Source organism: Anopheles merus, chromosome 2R (assembly GCF_017562075.2).
Source record: "Anopheles merus strain MAF chromosome 2R, AmerM5.1, whole genome shotgun sequence".
Lineage (NCBI taxonomy): Eukaryota > Metazoa > Arthropoda > Insecta > Diptera > Culicidae > Anopheles > Anopheles merus.
Window position 1 is genome coordinate 44,116,241 of NC_054082.1, and position 14,438 is coordinate 44,130,678.

Consider the following 14,438-nt stretch of genomic DNA (forward strand, 5'->3'; position numbering starts at 1 on the left):
AAAAAAAAACTCCTGCAGGGGTGTAAATAGAGGTCAGAAGAGGGAGGAAAAAAGGGACAATTGAGTATTATAAAATGAAGGGAAAACGAGAATCAACAATATTATGATTATTGAATCAAATCTGGCCGGAGCGTTTCGGGCGGAACGGTTTTGTATGGCAGTATGTTAGACCTGCGATGAATTTGGGTTTGTGGGGGGTTGGTTTTTTTTCCCTTTCATTTGATTGTGCACGGCATGTATGACTAGATGAGAAGAGAACTGCTTTCATTTCATTTCTCCTCCAGTTAACAGATATTACTGTTTGATGCTTGTTATATTTTGGAGCTTAATTTAACATTGTTACATTTGATGCAGTGTATATGTATGTTTCAATGTTTCATTTCGAGCAAAGATACCATTTCAATGAAGCAGCATGTGAGCACGGGCTATCTTTCCCCTGCACGTGCCAAGAAGATCGATGAAATGTCGTAGCTCTGACCATGCTTGAGACCGGTACAGCATTCATGTGAACTGCTCCCCTCCCCCCCTTTAAGTGAACGAGATGAAAGGCTTCCTTTGCTCCCTTTGGAAGGATTTTTTGTTCTTCGAAGCACATCGTACTTTCGATATTCAATTACCCTTTTTCCCATCGTAACTGACACTTTGGGCTGCAGGGCAGAGAGCAAGATTTCCTTAACTTTATTAAGTGTGAAATAACTGTCGGGATAGGGCAGTATGACCGTTCGGGGAATGAGAATATGATGTCGCAGCGCCGTGTGTAGAATATTTTGTTATTCGATATATTGGCCGTTGAAGGGATGTTTGGGGAGGGGATGTTATTTGAAAAGGGTGTAAACGATGCGATAACATTCTGGATTACATCTGAACGGGAAGGATTAGCGTAAGAAATCTCGAATGAATATACATTTTGGAGGAAACAATCGTTTTATTCAGATTCTTTTTTATAAAAGATATGATGAAATGTCTAGTAAATACGATTGAGAACGATTGTACAATAATTAACAATGCTTGTAAACTTACGATTTACAGTACCATTGTAGTATTGGATTTTGCTATTTGTGTTTGTCAACCTTTTACAGGCCACAAAGACCAAATATCTACCAACCATCTATTTAGTATTGTAGGCGTCTCCATACATATAAGGAATATTGCATCGATAGTAAACACTCCAAAGAAAGCAAGGAGACTTTTGCATTTCATATTGACCTGGTACAGTAATCTGTACCGCGACAGACCGACGTGCACACGTCCGACACTCGAGAACCTAATCGTCCGTACGGAAATGTAAAGATCCATTATAGGACCGTGTGTTGTTGATTGATTCGAGAATGGTTTGCAATCAATCGACCACTCGAGCTTGTTCGTCATGTTGTCCTGCAAATCAATAACATCGTTGTTTGTCCCGACGGTAGTAATGATGATTGCAACCAAGCACACAGATATCCTTCCCGGTTGGGTATTTCCATCACCAAGGTACTTAACGGTGAACGGGCACACTGGCGGGATGCCCTCCGTATGTAATATCCGTCCAGCCAATCTTGGAATGGTACAAATAGTTTCCTGTTGTCTTTTTTGCTCTCTCTTTCTCTCTCTGTCTCTCTGTCCCTCTCTCTTCCTCTCTATCTCTTTGTATCTGTTAATAGTGCAATGAGGGGAAGGAAACGTAGGTCCCTGTTGGACAAACATTTCGCTTGCTCCATTTTGCAACGATTTACCGAACCGGGAGGCAGGTGGTACCCGGAAGCAACTGGACGGTGAGCAAATATTTGGTGGCCTTCTTTGTTAACATAATCTTCACCGTGGACATACATGCATGCCATGCCAAGGTGGAGCAAGAGCATCTAGCATCGCTGATGGGAATCGCCACAAATCAATTGCTTTGAATCGTTATATCGTAGAAATTATATTTCTGTATACAGTGTGTACACCCCCAAGCTACGATTGGAAGTGGTTGTTGGATGTGTGATTGGGTTGTGATATTAACGCCAACCAATGACCACTACTTCCTGCGGGGCCTTGCCTTCCCTTGTTTCCGAAGAACAGTGTGACAATGCGTGTCTCTCTCTGTGTAAGTACTACTGGAACTGGTTTTTATCTCCGGATGCCCATTTACAGAACGGAGCAAGTGAAAAACAATCATAAAACACAATTTTGTTCAATAACCACCAACATGTGTTGCCCATTACGACGTCGGCTGAGACAATAGAGTGTGTGTTGAAAGCCGGTTGGCATGCTCATCATGACCATGAAGCCGGCTAACGAGCCTTACAGTGCGTAGCAGTATCGGACAGTACTAGTAAGGAATGATGCTATTGGGTGGCTTATGTTTTGTTTGCTTTGTTTTGCGTTCGGCCATCCATTTACGTCGCCATACTTCCTGGCACTGAGGTTTGGCCTCGTATGCTGGGATTGTTTTCAAGGATGTACTACGCTGTTTGCGTGTTTGTACTGCTCACTTGCAATTTTATGCGTCGTTACTCGGGACCAAATCATTGTGCTGTCGTCGCTTGTGTAACTAAGTCCCATTGTGCTCAAGTCCTTACTGGTGCGTGTGTGTGTGTTTAAATAAACTTCAACCCCTTTTTGTTGGCCGACGGGGTTTTACGCCGGGCGTTTCGCGGAGCAGGGGCCGCTTCAATTCAATTATCATTAAATGTCGGCGGTCGTACGCTGATAACCCGGGGGAGTGAAACTAAGGCCACATTCGATGTCTATTTAAGCGTGCGTCGTCAGTGGAATGGAAACCGGGAAACAGTTAGCTGCTCAGAAAAAGGGGTTCGACGTGCTAAAGCCACGTGTTGGTAAACACGAACAGCGTAGAAAACCGCATGATGGTATTAGTGAGAATCCTATCAAATTTAGCAGATGATGACACGAGACTTCACAAGTTCCTTGTTCACGAGGTACAGAGCTATCATATTTAGTTCGCATTTCCTCCGCAACTAAACCATGATATGACGGAGAGAGGGAAAAAAGATCAACATTAACTTGTCCTTGAGAAGCGTCTGTTTGAAAGGGTTATTTCATACAAGAGATATAACATTTGCACAATCCACCAGCCACCACCAACTGCCAGAGGGTGTGAAAAAAAAATCTCAAAAGCTATGGAGCAATTGTCATAATTTCTATGCTCGAGAGGGGTTGCCAATCTAATCGCTCCTTGTTGTGGCTCATTTGTCTTTTTGCTACTGCTTTTTGTGTGCCGAGTGTTCGTGAGTTGAAATTAGCATACCTTATTGAATTTGTGGCGGTTGGTGTTTATTTTGATTCCACCATTAATTGTACCGGTTTGCCAGTATCCCTGTCGTTTTCATTATTTTTTCTAACAAGAGGTGCTTAGCATTATCATACAACGCTCGTCTGCTCCATTTGCAAGCGTGTGTTGATTCAAACCGTTCTCGTGTATTTAAAATCGGCAGCTGACTAAGAGTAAACTTGTTGTTGCCCGTTTCATATTTGAATATTAATTCTGTCCAGTTTTGGGTTGGATGGGACTGCTATCGATTTCCCGCACAGTCACTATCTATTTTCGACGAAACTTGTACCGATCGGGTCCTCAGGAAGAAGCGTGGGATAATGCAGTTTTGTGCTATTTAGTGTGGAAGTCATTCAGTTCGTCTTGGGTCTAGGATCAAAGTTTGGCTCGTCTAGAGTGCGTCAATCCGTAATTCGATCCTAGAGTGAGCCATATCAAAGCGTCATTGCTCAGAACCGATCTGGCATCTCCATATGACACTGAGCAGTGGCTGCTGTGCTTATCGTTCGCCTTTGACTTCTCTTGGTCTTCGATAAGTGTATTTGTTAATGTTTTCTTCACTCGAGCGGTGAGTGGAAACAGTTTGTTTAGGATTAGGACTTTGTTTTTTTTTCTTCGTTGAGGTTGTTGTTGTGTGTCTTCTAAGTATGTTTTGTTTTTTCTTTCCCCCGCTTGGCTGTTGTATCTTTCTATGTGGGTTGATTGGGTGGCCAGAAGATGGCGGTGAAGACGGAGGCTTAAAACTTTTCTCTTGTCTTCTTTGCAGTAAAATGGAAGAATGCATTAAGCGCCAGCGCATCATCACACATGGTTTGTCTTTGTACGTGTTGGCGTCGTTATGATGACGGATTGAGTTATTTGGAAATTTCAACCGAAGCAGACAGCTGTCAAACAGCTCGTCCGTTGTATTGATACAGTGACAGTTTACTTCCTTGTTTCTTCCTGTTGTGGAAACGGCATTGCCTCGTTGATTTACTAATTTGAGGCTAGGCTATGTGCGTTGAGCTAAGATATAAATTTCAAGTCATTAATGCCAAAGTCTATTTAAAGCGGCAAATGGCACATTTGGGCGAAGATGGTAGGTGAGCGCCATACTGAAGTATTAAATTTCTGTGGCACATTCCTTGGGAAATATTAACCACGTCCTGACCAAACACTACGTTGCCAAACATTAAACCACAAAACTACGGTTCTCAATAGCATATTTGCGTTTTCCGCTGCTGGAGGACGTTCTTCCTGGTACACCGGCCTGTGGTTCGCCCTTGACGACCATGTGCAACGCTCCTTCTCGTATTGGCGTCTCTCCTGCTTGTCCGTCTCTGCTGAGTCTGACGATGGCCGAGGTATATTACATATCCCTCGCAACCGCCAAGCAAGGCGGCGATGGTGTCTGCATCATTGACCGTGTGTCTGCAGTGGATCTTGGAGTGGAAAGAAAAGAAAGGACACCTATTAAATCGAAGTGTGTAAATATAGACGTACAGCATTTTCATTTCCGGCGCCATTCATCTCATCGTGCCCGAGGTTGTACCGGTTAAGATTCTCGAACCGAGAAACTCTGCGGGATGGAGGACTGCTTGACGTTCGGTGTGGAGAGTATTTCTATAGTACAAAGAGATGGTGTTAGTGGTGGAGTGTGATGTATTTATAGACGTGTTTTAGTTTTTAAAAAATATTTTGTTGTTTTTTTTTTCAAGGCATGGGTACCGTTTTGGTATTTTTGTTTTTGTTGGTTTGTTTGGTTTGATGTTGTTGTTTACATTTTATATGAAAGTTAAAAAAATATATAATCATAAACTATACATATTCATAAATTTCGCGGTCGAATCATACAAACACTCATTTATTTTGTTCTATTTTTCTGAAAACAAAGAGGTATGAAATAATCCAACACCCATCGCACCAGCGTGTTACACCTAAATTTGAAATATAGCACTTTAAGACAAAGCTGCTCATGAAGCGTACGGAAATCCTGCAATATGGCGTCATTGAGAGGGAACCTCGTATTAAAGTCTATGACATTGCAACTTCTTCCCGCACAGGACCAGTTTGCCCGTTGTAGGTCGATATAACCTGACCCACTCTAAACGAAACCTCCGTTCGTCGTTAGCTTCCTGTCCAATCCGTTCTTTGTACGTGCTCTTCGTCTGCTGGCACCTTACCTTGTTTGTCTCGTCTGAGAGGAAGATTATTGTCTTGGTGGCGTTTTAGGAACGTCAGAGATATTACTATTAAGCAAAGGTATGGAAAAACACGATCAAGGGTGAAAAAAATCGAATAGAAAGGCCACCAAGGCGTCTCGGTAAAGGGTGCAGCTAAATGCCAGCCCATCAATTGGGGAAGATTAACCGATTTTGAGACGCTTAAATTAGGGGCTAGCCCATGCGAGTGTTTCAACCGTGCACACGGATCAGGACCGTTGTATGGGACGATTATTAAATGACATGAAATTTTCTTTTCTGTGCTTTGCTCCACCTCCTTACGTATTGGAAATTTTAACCATGTTTCTTTTGTGCATTTCTTCTTTGCCTCTTTCTTGCAACAGACACAACCAGCCACCTCTGTCTGGTTCTGGATCATCCTCGTTGACGCCCAGACGGGGCGATGGACCACTGTCACCAACGGACACGGACTCCGATTCGGATATTTCCCTCGGTACACATTCTCCAGTTCCTAGTATGTCCATGCAGCACAGTCCCAGCTCGCTGCCCGGCTCAAGCGAGGATCGGCTGCACGATGAGCGGGATCGAGAGAAGGACTTTCGGAATAGTTTTGCCTCGCTGCATTCCTTCCGCTTTGGTGATCATCTTACGGGCGGTTTGTTACCTGGTAAGTATCAAATTGAATCAGCATTAGGGCATTAGTTGAGTTCTCATTTATTAACGATTTGATGATGTGTCCTGCGAACTGCATGGGTGTTGTGTGGAATTAGATGTTCATAATAGGATTTTCTTGTTTTCTAATCTGTAGGTTCGTTCAACAGTAGATTCATGCCTTATCGTCTGGGCGATCACTCGCCACCGATCAACACCCACTCACCCCCGATCGGTTTGACACACCTCCCACTCACCCCGACCGTGCTGCGACCACAGCCTCACCTGCCTCATTCGCTCGCTGTTAGTGCGGCATCCATGGCTGCATCCAGCGTGGCTAATGCAGGAGTCCTCACGACGGTCGTTAATATGAGTGACTCGCCGGGTAGCAATAGCAGTGCCACGACCGCATCCCTCACGAATGTTCCCACCTCAACTACCGCCACTACTCCCACCCTGTCCGGCGGCACGGCGAGTAGCTCCCTGAAGGACCTGGCGCATCCAAGCGAACTGTCGTCGAGTGATCCGCGCCCAGGCACTCCTAGCTCGGTAGGAAGCAACAACAATAACAACAGTGCCAGTGGTAGTACCCCAACAGCCACTACAAACGGCAGCAGCAGCACACCATCCTCCTTAATGCAGCCAATGTCTCCGCTGAGAATACGGGTCAGCTCACCGTCGCGGTTGAATGCGGAGCTGCTGCAGCATACGGCGGCAGCCGCTGCAGCTGCAGCAGCGGCGGCCGCCGCCAATCAGCCACCCCAGCATCACTCGTTGCCCCTGCTTCATCCCCACCATCCGCTGCACGTGCACCATCCTCACGCGCACCTTCCGCACCATGCGCACCAAACGCATGCTCATCATCACCATGCGGCGGCCCTGACAGCGGCCAGCATGATGAACGGACTGAACGCTAGCGGCATCGTTCGGATCGTACCGGGCACCACTACCACCTCGCTAATACATCGGCCCTTCTCACCGTCCCCAAAGCCGAAGGAAGCGTCGTGATAAACGGCCGATGAACATGACGTGTGATGCGGCTTGACAGGAGATGAAAGGGTAAAAACTGTCACCTTAGTGTAGCTAATGGAGACGCACCCGCAGGCAGTAGCAGTAGCAATAGCATCCAGCATCGCTGACAAAACAGTCTAGAGAAACTAGAGAATGTAACTATGGTAGCAAATGATGGGCAAGGTTTCCGCAACGGACGCTTTTGAGGGTCAAACACGCAAAACGCAAGAGAGACGACACATTGGAGCTGAAAATTACATAACACAAGCTAGCTTCCAGGTTTCTGCTTTCAGCAAGCGTCAAAACTGTATAATGACGTGCCCGTACGAATGGATCAATAGTAATGTGGGTAGCTTGTGGTGCATACTACTGGGCGGTGTAGCGTTGATGTTGTTCAGGGTGAAAAATTAGATTCTCTGTGACAATGGCTTCCTAAATCTATCACTTGTGGGGTTAGTACGTCTGCATTTCTGTACTTTTTTTTAATTCAAGGATGTCACAAATTCGAATAAGAGCATGCGGAAAGTGTTTCAAGGCATGTTACAAGTATCAAATTTATATTAGCCATTGGGTATGCTCCTCGTCTATGACGTATACTGCTCGAACTTTTGTTGCTTTTGACTGAAAAGTTTCAATTGAGTGAAAATGGTTTTGTCGAGGGGAAAGTATATAGTACGATAGTATATAACCACCAGCATCAGCAAAGCACATGCGCACTTGTGCATTCCAATGGAGCGGTCTATCGTTAACTTTCGTACTCTAGCCATCGCTCAGTATGTATTTATTGTTCACGTTAGCGTGAGGCTGGCTTTCCGGAAATGAAGCAAATTTGATTTCGGCTTAAGTTTCTGTGAAACATTCGCTCCACCTTTCGTTAGCGATTTTAAATAGCGCTTGTATGAATGTTTGAAATTTTCTAATGACACAGATTTGAATGAGTGTATTGTTGGTACAGTGTATCACCCATTTCATGTGTCGTTAGTAGTGGAGTTATTTCGGTTCTTAGTGGAGGTCTATTGATGAACCGAATTTGTTTATTGTAACGAGTATGATGTTCTTGTTGCAAAGGTTAATAGCACAATCCAATAGCACTTCCAAGTATCGTCAATGTTTTGTTAACATATCTCAACTTTTATTTTTTATTACATCCGGTTTTCAGGATTTATGTTCAGGAGAAAGTAATTGAGCAAACTCATTTTTTTGTTTATTTAACCAAAAGAAACTACATGACAGGAAGGTGAAAAAGGTAGGAATATATGTGTGATTGAGAACTAGTTTTTGTGAAGAAAAAAAAAACAAAGCGTGTAACACTAGCCCTATATAGCACATACAGCGAAATATGCTCAAAGCTTTACAGGACCGTTAAAGCACAAGCTCACTGCTTGGTAAAATAGTGCAAAGCAAGCTTCCTAAAATGGCCGCCCACAGCAACCACAGCTTGCGTACAGTGTTGAAGAATATTAGTTGAAAGTAGTGGAACTCGAGCGAGTATACATAATGGGAAATAATTTTGAAAGCACAAGTAAAGTAATATAAATATTGTAAAGTATATCATTAGCAGCATGAACAGTAACATGATTTATATTATATTACAATGAACGCATAGTTTGAACACAACAAACATCGATGATATTGGATAGCAGTGGCATAGAGAACAATAAAACAATGCACATAGCAAAGAAAAATAGTTGTGTTAAGCCTGTGTTCTACTTTGTGTGTATTATTATGCATCGGGAAAATTATGCATCGTTGAATAAAGGAATAGTTATGCTGCAAATCCCAGAAAAGGCTTGCCTACCGATCATTGTAAATTGCTTAGTATTACGTTATGCCTTTGTTGTAATAAAAAGTGTAGCAATACCTGATCCTTTAATTGTTTGTGATACATGTAAGGGTAAACAAGCTTTTTTATGTTTCCTATCTTTTTGTTTCACGGTGAGTTTACGTGATGTTATTGAAATTATGGTAAATTATCTTATCCAGGCTAAATTAATACATTACACGAAGGACACTCACAATCAGAAATTCTTCAAGTGATGCAAAACTATTGCAATATTTTAGTAAAAGAAATCAACCACATTTGCCAAGGTGACGGATAAAATTAGATAAAAATGAAACCAAATCATTAACGTGCAAGCAATATGTTGCTTGGAAAGCACTAGAGATATATCCAACAAAGCTACAACATGTTCGTAATACAAAGGGGAAAAGGGATAAAATTTATCCATACGTCGATCACCAATACAAACTGGCAACAAGGCAATGGTAATGATAATGACCGAGATAGTTCTGGTTCGAAGAAACAAAAATAACAAAGCTATATGCTATCATTTAGACGACGAGCAAAAAGGGTAGTTTAAAGGGTAGGCAACATTAATTAAACAAACCAATCATTGTACATACATTGCTGCAATCAAATTATATTAATTATTACAAAAATAAATTTAATAATTAAATTGAAACAGTCGTTTGATGAAAATTAATATGAAGTCTGAAAATCCGAAAAACAAAAGCACAGCGTAAAACCAGAGTATTTATTTATCTGAACGGAAGATTTAGTTAAAGTTTCAGTAATCGTTGTTGTTTTATTTAAAATAAAAAAAGATGATTTATGCTTTAATGTAAAGTGATCAATTTACGCGGCTCTGGTCAGAAATAATGAATGTTTAACATGTACATTGTGTAATTGATGAATTTAAAAATGCCGTCGGCAGTCGGCAATAAGAATACTATTTCAATCATTTTAGTTTATTAGTCAAACTTAACACTTTACTTACATTGGTTCTGGCTCAGTTTGCAATATCTCTATTTGTTACAAGAATCATCACGCTAAAATGGTTGAGAAATTTTATTCTAATAAAAGATGTTTTCGTGTAAGGATAAGTATTGTTATATTGGTTTTGGGAAATGAAATATTAGCAATTACTTTACATTTTAATAATTGATACATATATTAAAATATCTGTACGGATACCAAGGACTCAAAGCCCGACGCGTTTGTGTATGCGATGCCAGTATCGATGACATATTGTTAATGATTAACATTACGACAAACGTATGTAACTATGCGTCCCATAAGAACACATTGTTTAAAACACTTCCAATCGTATCAGTGTCGCAACAGTCGGTCAAAAAAACCCATGTTAATGTATCCAAAAATATCCCTTTCCCCCAAGTATGTGTACACACTTTGCCAGCTAGCTTGTGTTGCTTTGTAACAGTTTCACCGCGGATGTACTACACCAGCCAACCGTGAGTATATAGACAAATATATAGTAACAACAGAAGCTGTTTCTGGGCGGAGCTAGATTAGGCCAATAAAGCAGCATCGGATTGCGTAGGCTTTGCGTGAGGAAACGAACCGAAGCGAATTCTGTTGAATGAAGCTGCTCAAGCTGTCCGGACACGGAACACCAGTGCAGGGGTGAGAGCAAGGGCGTGAAGGGGGGGGGGGGAATTGGATGCAGAAAAAAAGAAAGATACACACGCACGCACGCCTGATGGCTGGGTAGCTTACGGCCAGCGACCATGGGCAGCAGTCTGCTGTGAGCCAAATCATACGATGGGTAACGGACACACAAGTTAAAAAAATAAATAAAATGAAAGAATAACAGACAGATGGAGCGAAGGTGCATACGAATTGAGATAATGAGCAAGGGTTTGCGATAAATTGCACGAACATGATGGCCGCTGTAAAAATGATTAGGACGTTGTTCAACGGCAAGAAGTTTGTTGTTTGCGAAAAGCGTTTGCATTTGCAGTTTTGGTGGAGTGTTTATATTATTTCTCTCAATATTAGCATCCTATAGCGCAAAAGGAAATGGAACGATAAATCAATCCGTATTGAAGTTACAGCGCGGATGTGTGCCAAAGTATGGTTACCTTTTCTTTAAAGGGCTGTATCAGATTCTATTAAGATATTCACAATTCAGGAGTGAATTATACACATTTACAACTTTTTGGTGCTATGGTTAAAACATACTATGCATAGTAACTTACTTACCATACAACTGTATTTAAAAGCTCCGCTCCGGAGTAGCACATATTAAAGCTTCCGTATCAAAATCTGTCATCTTAAAATACGAAACCGTTGACGTATATTTGTAATTGCTATAGATCTAATGGTTTTTGTCTAATATTTCCTTACAATGTGAAAGCAATAAATTTAATAAGAGCAAAGTATAGTTGTCATACTTTCATAGTAAACTTTGCCATCAGCGTCAGCCTCATTGCTCCTGGTGAGGAGCCACAATAATGTTTTAATTTGGAGCACTCGAGAGTTTGCGCCTCAGAAGTGTTGGTCTTTGCCCATTTATGAGCTATTGTGTGACGACCCGGGTGTGACTGTGACCCGGGGTGGAAAGTGAAAAACAAACGGCCCCAAAAAACCGACCGTGCATCCATTTTGTTACCAGTGACATGATGCATGACGAAAATCTCCACCATCATCAGTCACACCGGGGTACCTATGACGCGGAGCTTTTCCGTGAAAACATCCCGCCGAGAAGAAACTGTGAACAGCAGCAGCAGAGCAGTCGCGTGTGCCGGTTGGACGAGCGTGTGCGCTACATAGCAGTAGCTTCAGTAGCAAAACAGACACATTTCCCGTCATCACTTAGATTACAAATCGTCCTTCCGCGAGCGTAATCGCACCGGTAGCAATCTAAATTAGCCCATCCGTGGGGAAAAGTTGAGCTTTTATGTGAGTTTGTGTGTGTGTAAGTGTATGTAGTTGGTGGGCTCTCCCATCGGTTGTTGTTTCCCTCTCAGGATTTTACCCATTTGTTATTTTATTCGCCTACCTTTTTGGGGCGATTGCAGAGATTGGTATCGTTCAGCACGAACCTGCCAGTAGCACACTGGCCCGGACGGGAACGCAAGCGAAGCGCGAAAATTAAAACGCTACACCAAACACACACACACCAAAGGAAGAAATGTCAACAGAATGTTCACTCATCGCATTTTTTCGTTGGCAAGTCACGCTCACGAACAATCGTAATGACAAATGGTTTTGTGTCAGATTCAACGATCCGGACGGTTTTCACGCAATACATTTTTCCGCTGATTGCTTTCCATTCGCTGTGTTGCGAGTTAGATGTCAGCTATCGTTATGAGTAAAGGTTTACAAATGGGTCACAGGTTTTTACTTTGATTTAGTTGTATAATAATTACATATATTTAGAAAGAAGTGTTGAAGATTGTGCTTTAATTTAAAACAAAAAATACGATTGACGTTCATTAAGAATATCAAGGAATGACGTTCATTAATGTTTATTTCATAATTGATTTTTTACGTGAAATCAATACATCTGCTCACCAAAAGAATAAAAAAATCGTGCACCAGTATACAGTGAACAAACCTTGTTCAATTTACCGGCATTGGCTTCAATACAACAGAAGAGCAATGGATGGTTAGTTTCCCAAGTGACATTTGCTCGATAATGTTTTTCGATATCTGCTCGATTAGTTCTCGATACGCCTGAAATTGTGGTTTTGTGTGTGATCAAGTGTGTTGAAAGCGCTAAGATTTGGCGTGTTCGTAAATTAGAGTTTCTTCTATCGATCGACTATGCCGTCGAGCTCATTTAAATTCGTAGCTTTGATTTTTCATGAAAAACAAAATCGAATTTTTTGTGACATTATTTCGTAAAAAAATCGATATTATTTAAGTATAAAATGGCTACATGACCCACTATAACGATAGGAATGATAATTTCCGATCGAATTTGGCAGAAAGCAAAGAAAAAGTCGCATCACAGGTGATTTTACAGGACTTTTTCTAAATTCCCTTAAACTGGTGCAGTTTAAGGCTCCAGTTAAAGGGAATTTGCTCGAATTCCTGGTTATTCGTGCTCGAAAATGTCAATTGGGTTGTGTCTAACAGTGTGAACAAACGCACTTCCTGGAATGAATTCACTCTAAATAGAAAACGATGTGTAAGGACAAGAAAGAAAAGAAGTCCCCTACGTAAGGGCAACGGAAAGAGTCAAGGATAAATAGACGGAAATATTAAACTAATATCTTATCCAGCACGATTCAATCGAACATACTCTGAACGAAGGTGTCAAGTTCTGAACATATTTTTCCAAAATGGTTGATAATGATCATTGTGGTAAAACCGGGTACCGGGTGACGGAAAACGTGCAGTCGAATAAGCGTATCTGAGCAGATGAAACCGAGATAGATGAAACTGTGACACAAAGGGATGGTGTGAAAGATAAAAAGGTACGGTAGGTATTTTAGCAGGGACTTAAAATCTGAAACAGAATTTATGATTTGATAAAATCATGCTGATAGCAATTGATATCCTGTACAAACGCAAGCCCGTTACATATATCACATAGATCACTTAAGCTGAGATTAGAGGTACATTGATAATTATTTACGATTCATGAACAGCATGGAATATAATGGATTATGTATCAAACGATATTCCCCAGTTCCACAATGAACAAAAATAATTTTCAAATAGTATTATTATTGCGTATTATTATTTTAAATCCTTTTTAATTCATATGTACAAGCATTAACGTAGATTTTTATGCACAGATAATCAACTTAAAGATTATAATACTTTTTAAAGCATGTCGACGAAACAAACAGCATGTGTTTGGAGTATATTATTCAAATGTGATACATAAAGTACAAGAGCTGTTTAGCATCCAATCAAGCTTGTGGGTTTTCTTTTGGCAATAGTCCATCGCCAAATAAACAGCAATAGCAATACTCGTAAACCATCAACGGTAACGGATCGGGCACGGTAAATAATGTCAAATATCCACTGCAAACAACACGATGGCAAAGTGCGGCTAGCTATGATTCATCTTTTTATTATAATTCCGTTGTGCCTAATTTTGGGGCAGCTGGCTCGTAACGGCGATTGTCACCGGAATGTCACAACACAGACATTTTAGTGCAATTTGTCTGCCTGATCGATATCTTGCGAACAAGGAGCACCCAGACGAGCATAGGTTTCCAGATGAACCCTGATCGGTAGGCCATTTTGTGGACGATACGTTTCGAGTCCACCGTAAGTCCCAATCCGAGCCAATAGGCATCGTGGACAAAGCGAGGACGAGGAGTGCAACAATCACCGTATTCCACATCGTCACCGGGACTCGCTAGGTAGGGCTTTGAGGGTAGCAAGGCGTAAATAATGAAACACCTATGTTAGCCCCTTTTTTCATTTGGAACGAAAACCACCCCGAATGCGTCGTTTGCTGATCCGTTGATGAATTTGAGACACGGTAGGACGAACCAAACGAACCACAGCAAACGCCACCAGCATCACTGATTGAAAGATAAATAACGAACGAAACAGTTACGGATAGGGACGGGTGGCACAGAGGATCGTAGTA

The 14,438-nt window shown here is 41.7% G+C and overlaps 1 protein-coding gene across 2 annotated transcripts in view; it reads left to right on the forward strand.

Annotated features, from left to right (window-relative positions):
- LOC121589536 (protein Optix-like) overlaps window positions 1-9,512 on the forward strand; it is a 53,458-nt gene extending 43,946 nt beyond the window's left edge. For both annotated transcript variants that reach the window (XM_041908533.1, XM_041908534.1), the window contains exons 4-5: window positions 5,802-6,085; window positions 6,227-9,512. In XM_041908533.1, the coding sequence (XP_041764467.1) occupies window positions 5,802-6,085; window positions 6,227-7,077 (1,135 nt within the window). In that variant the 3' untranslated portion in view covers window positions 7,078-9,512. The remainder of the gene's footprint in view (window positions 1-5,801; window positions 6,086-6,226) is intronic.
- Window positions 9,513-14,438: the final 4,926 nt, after the last annotated feature.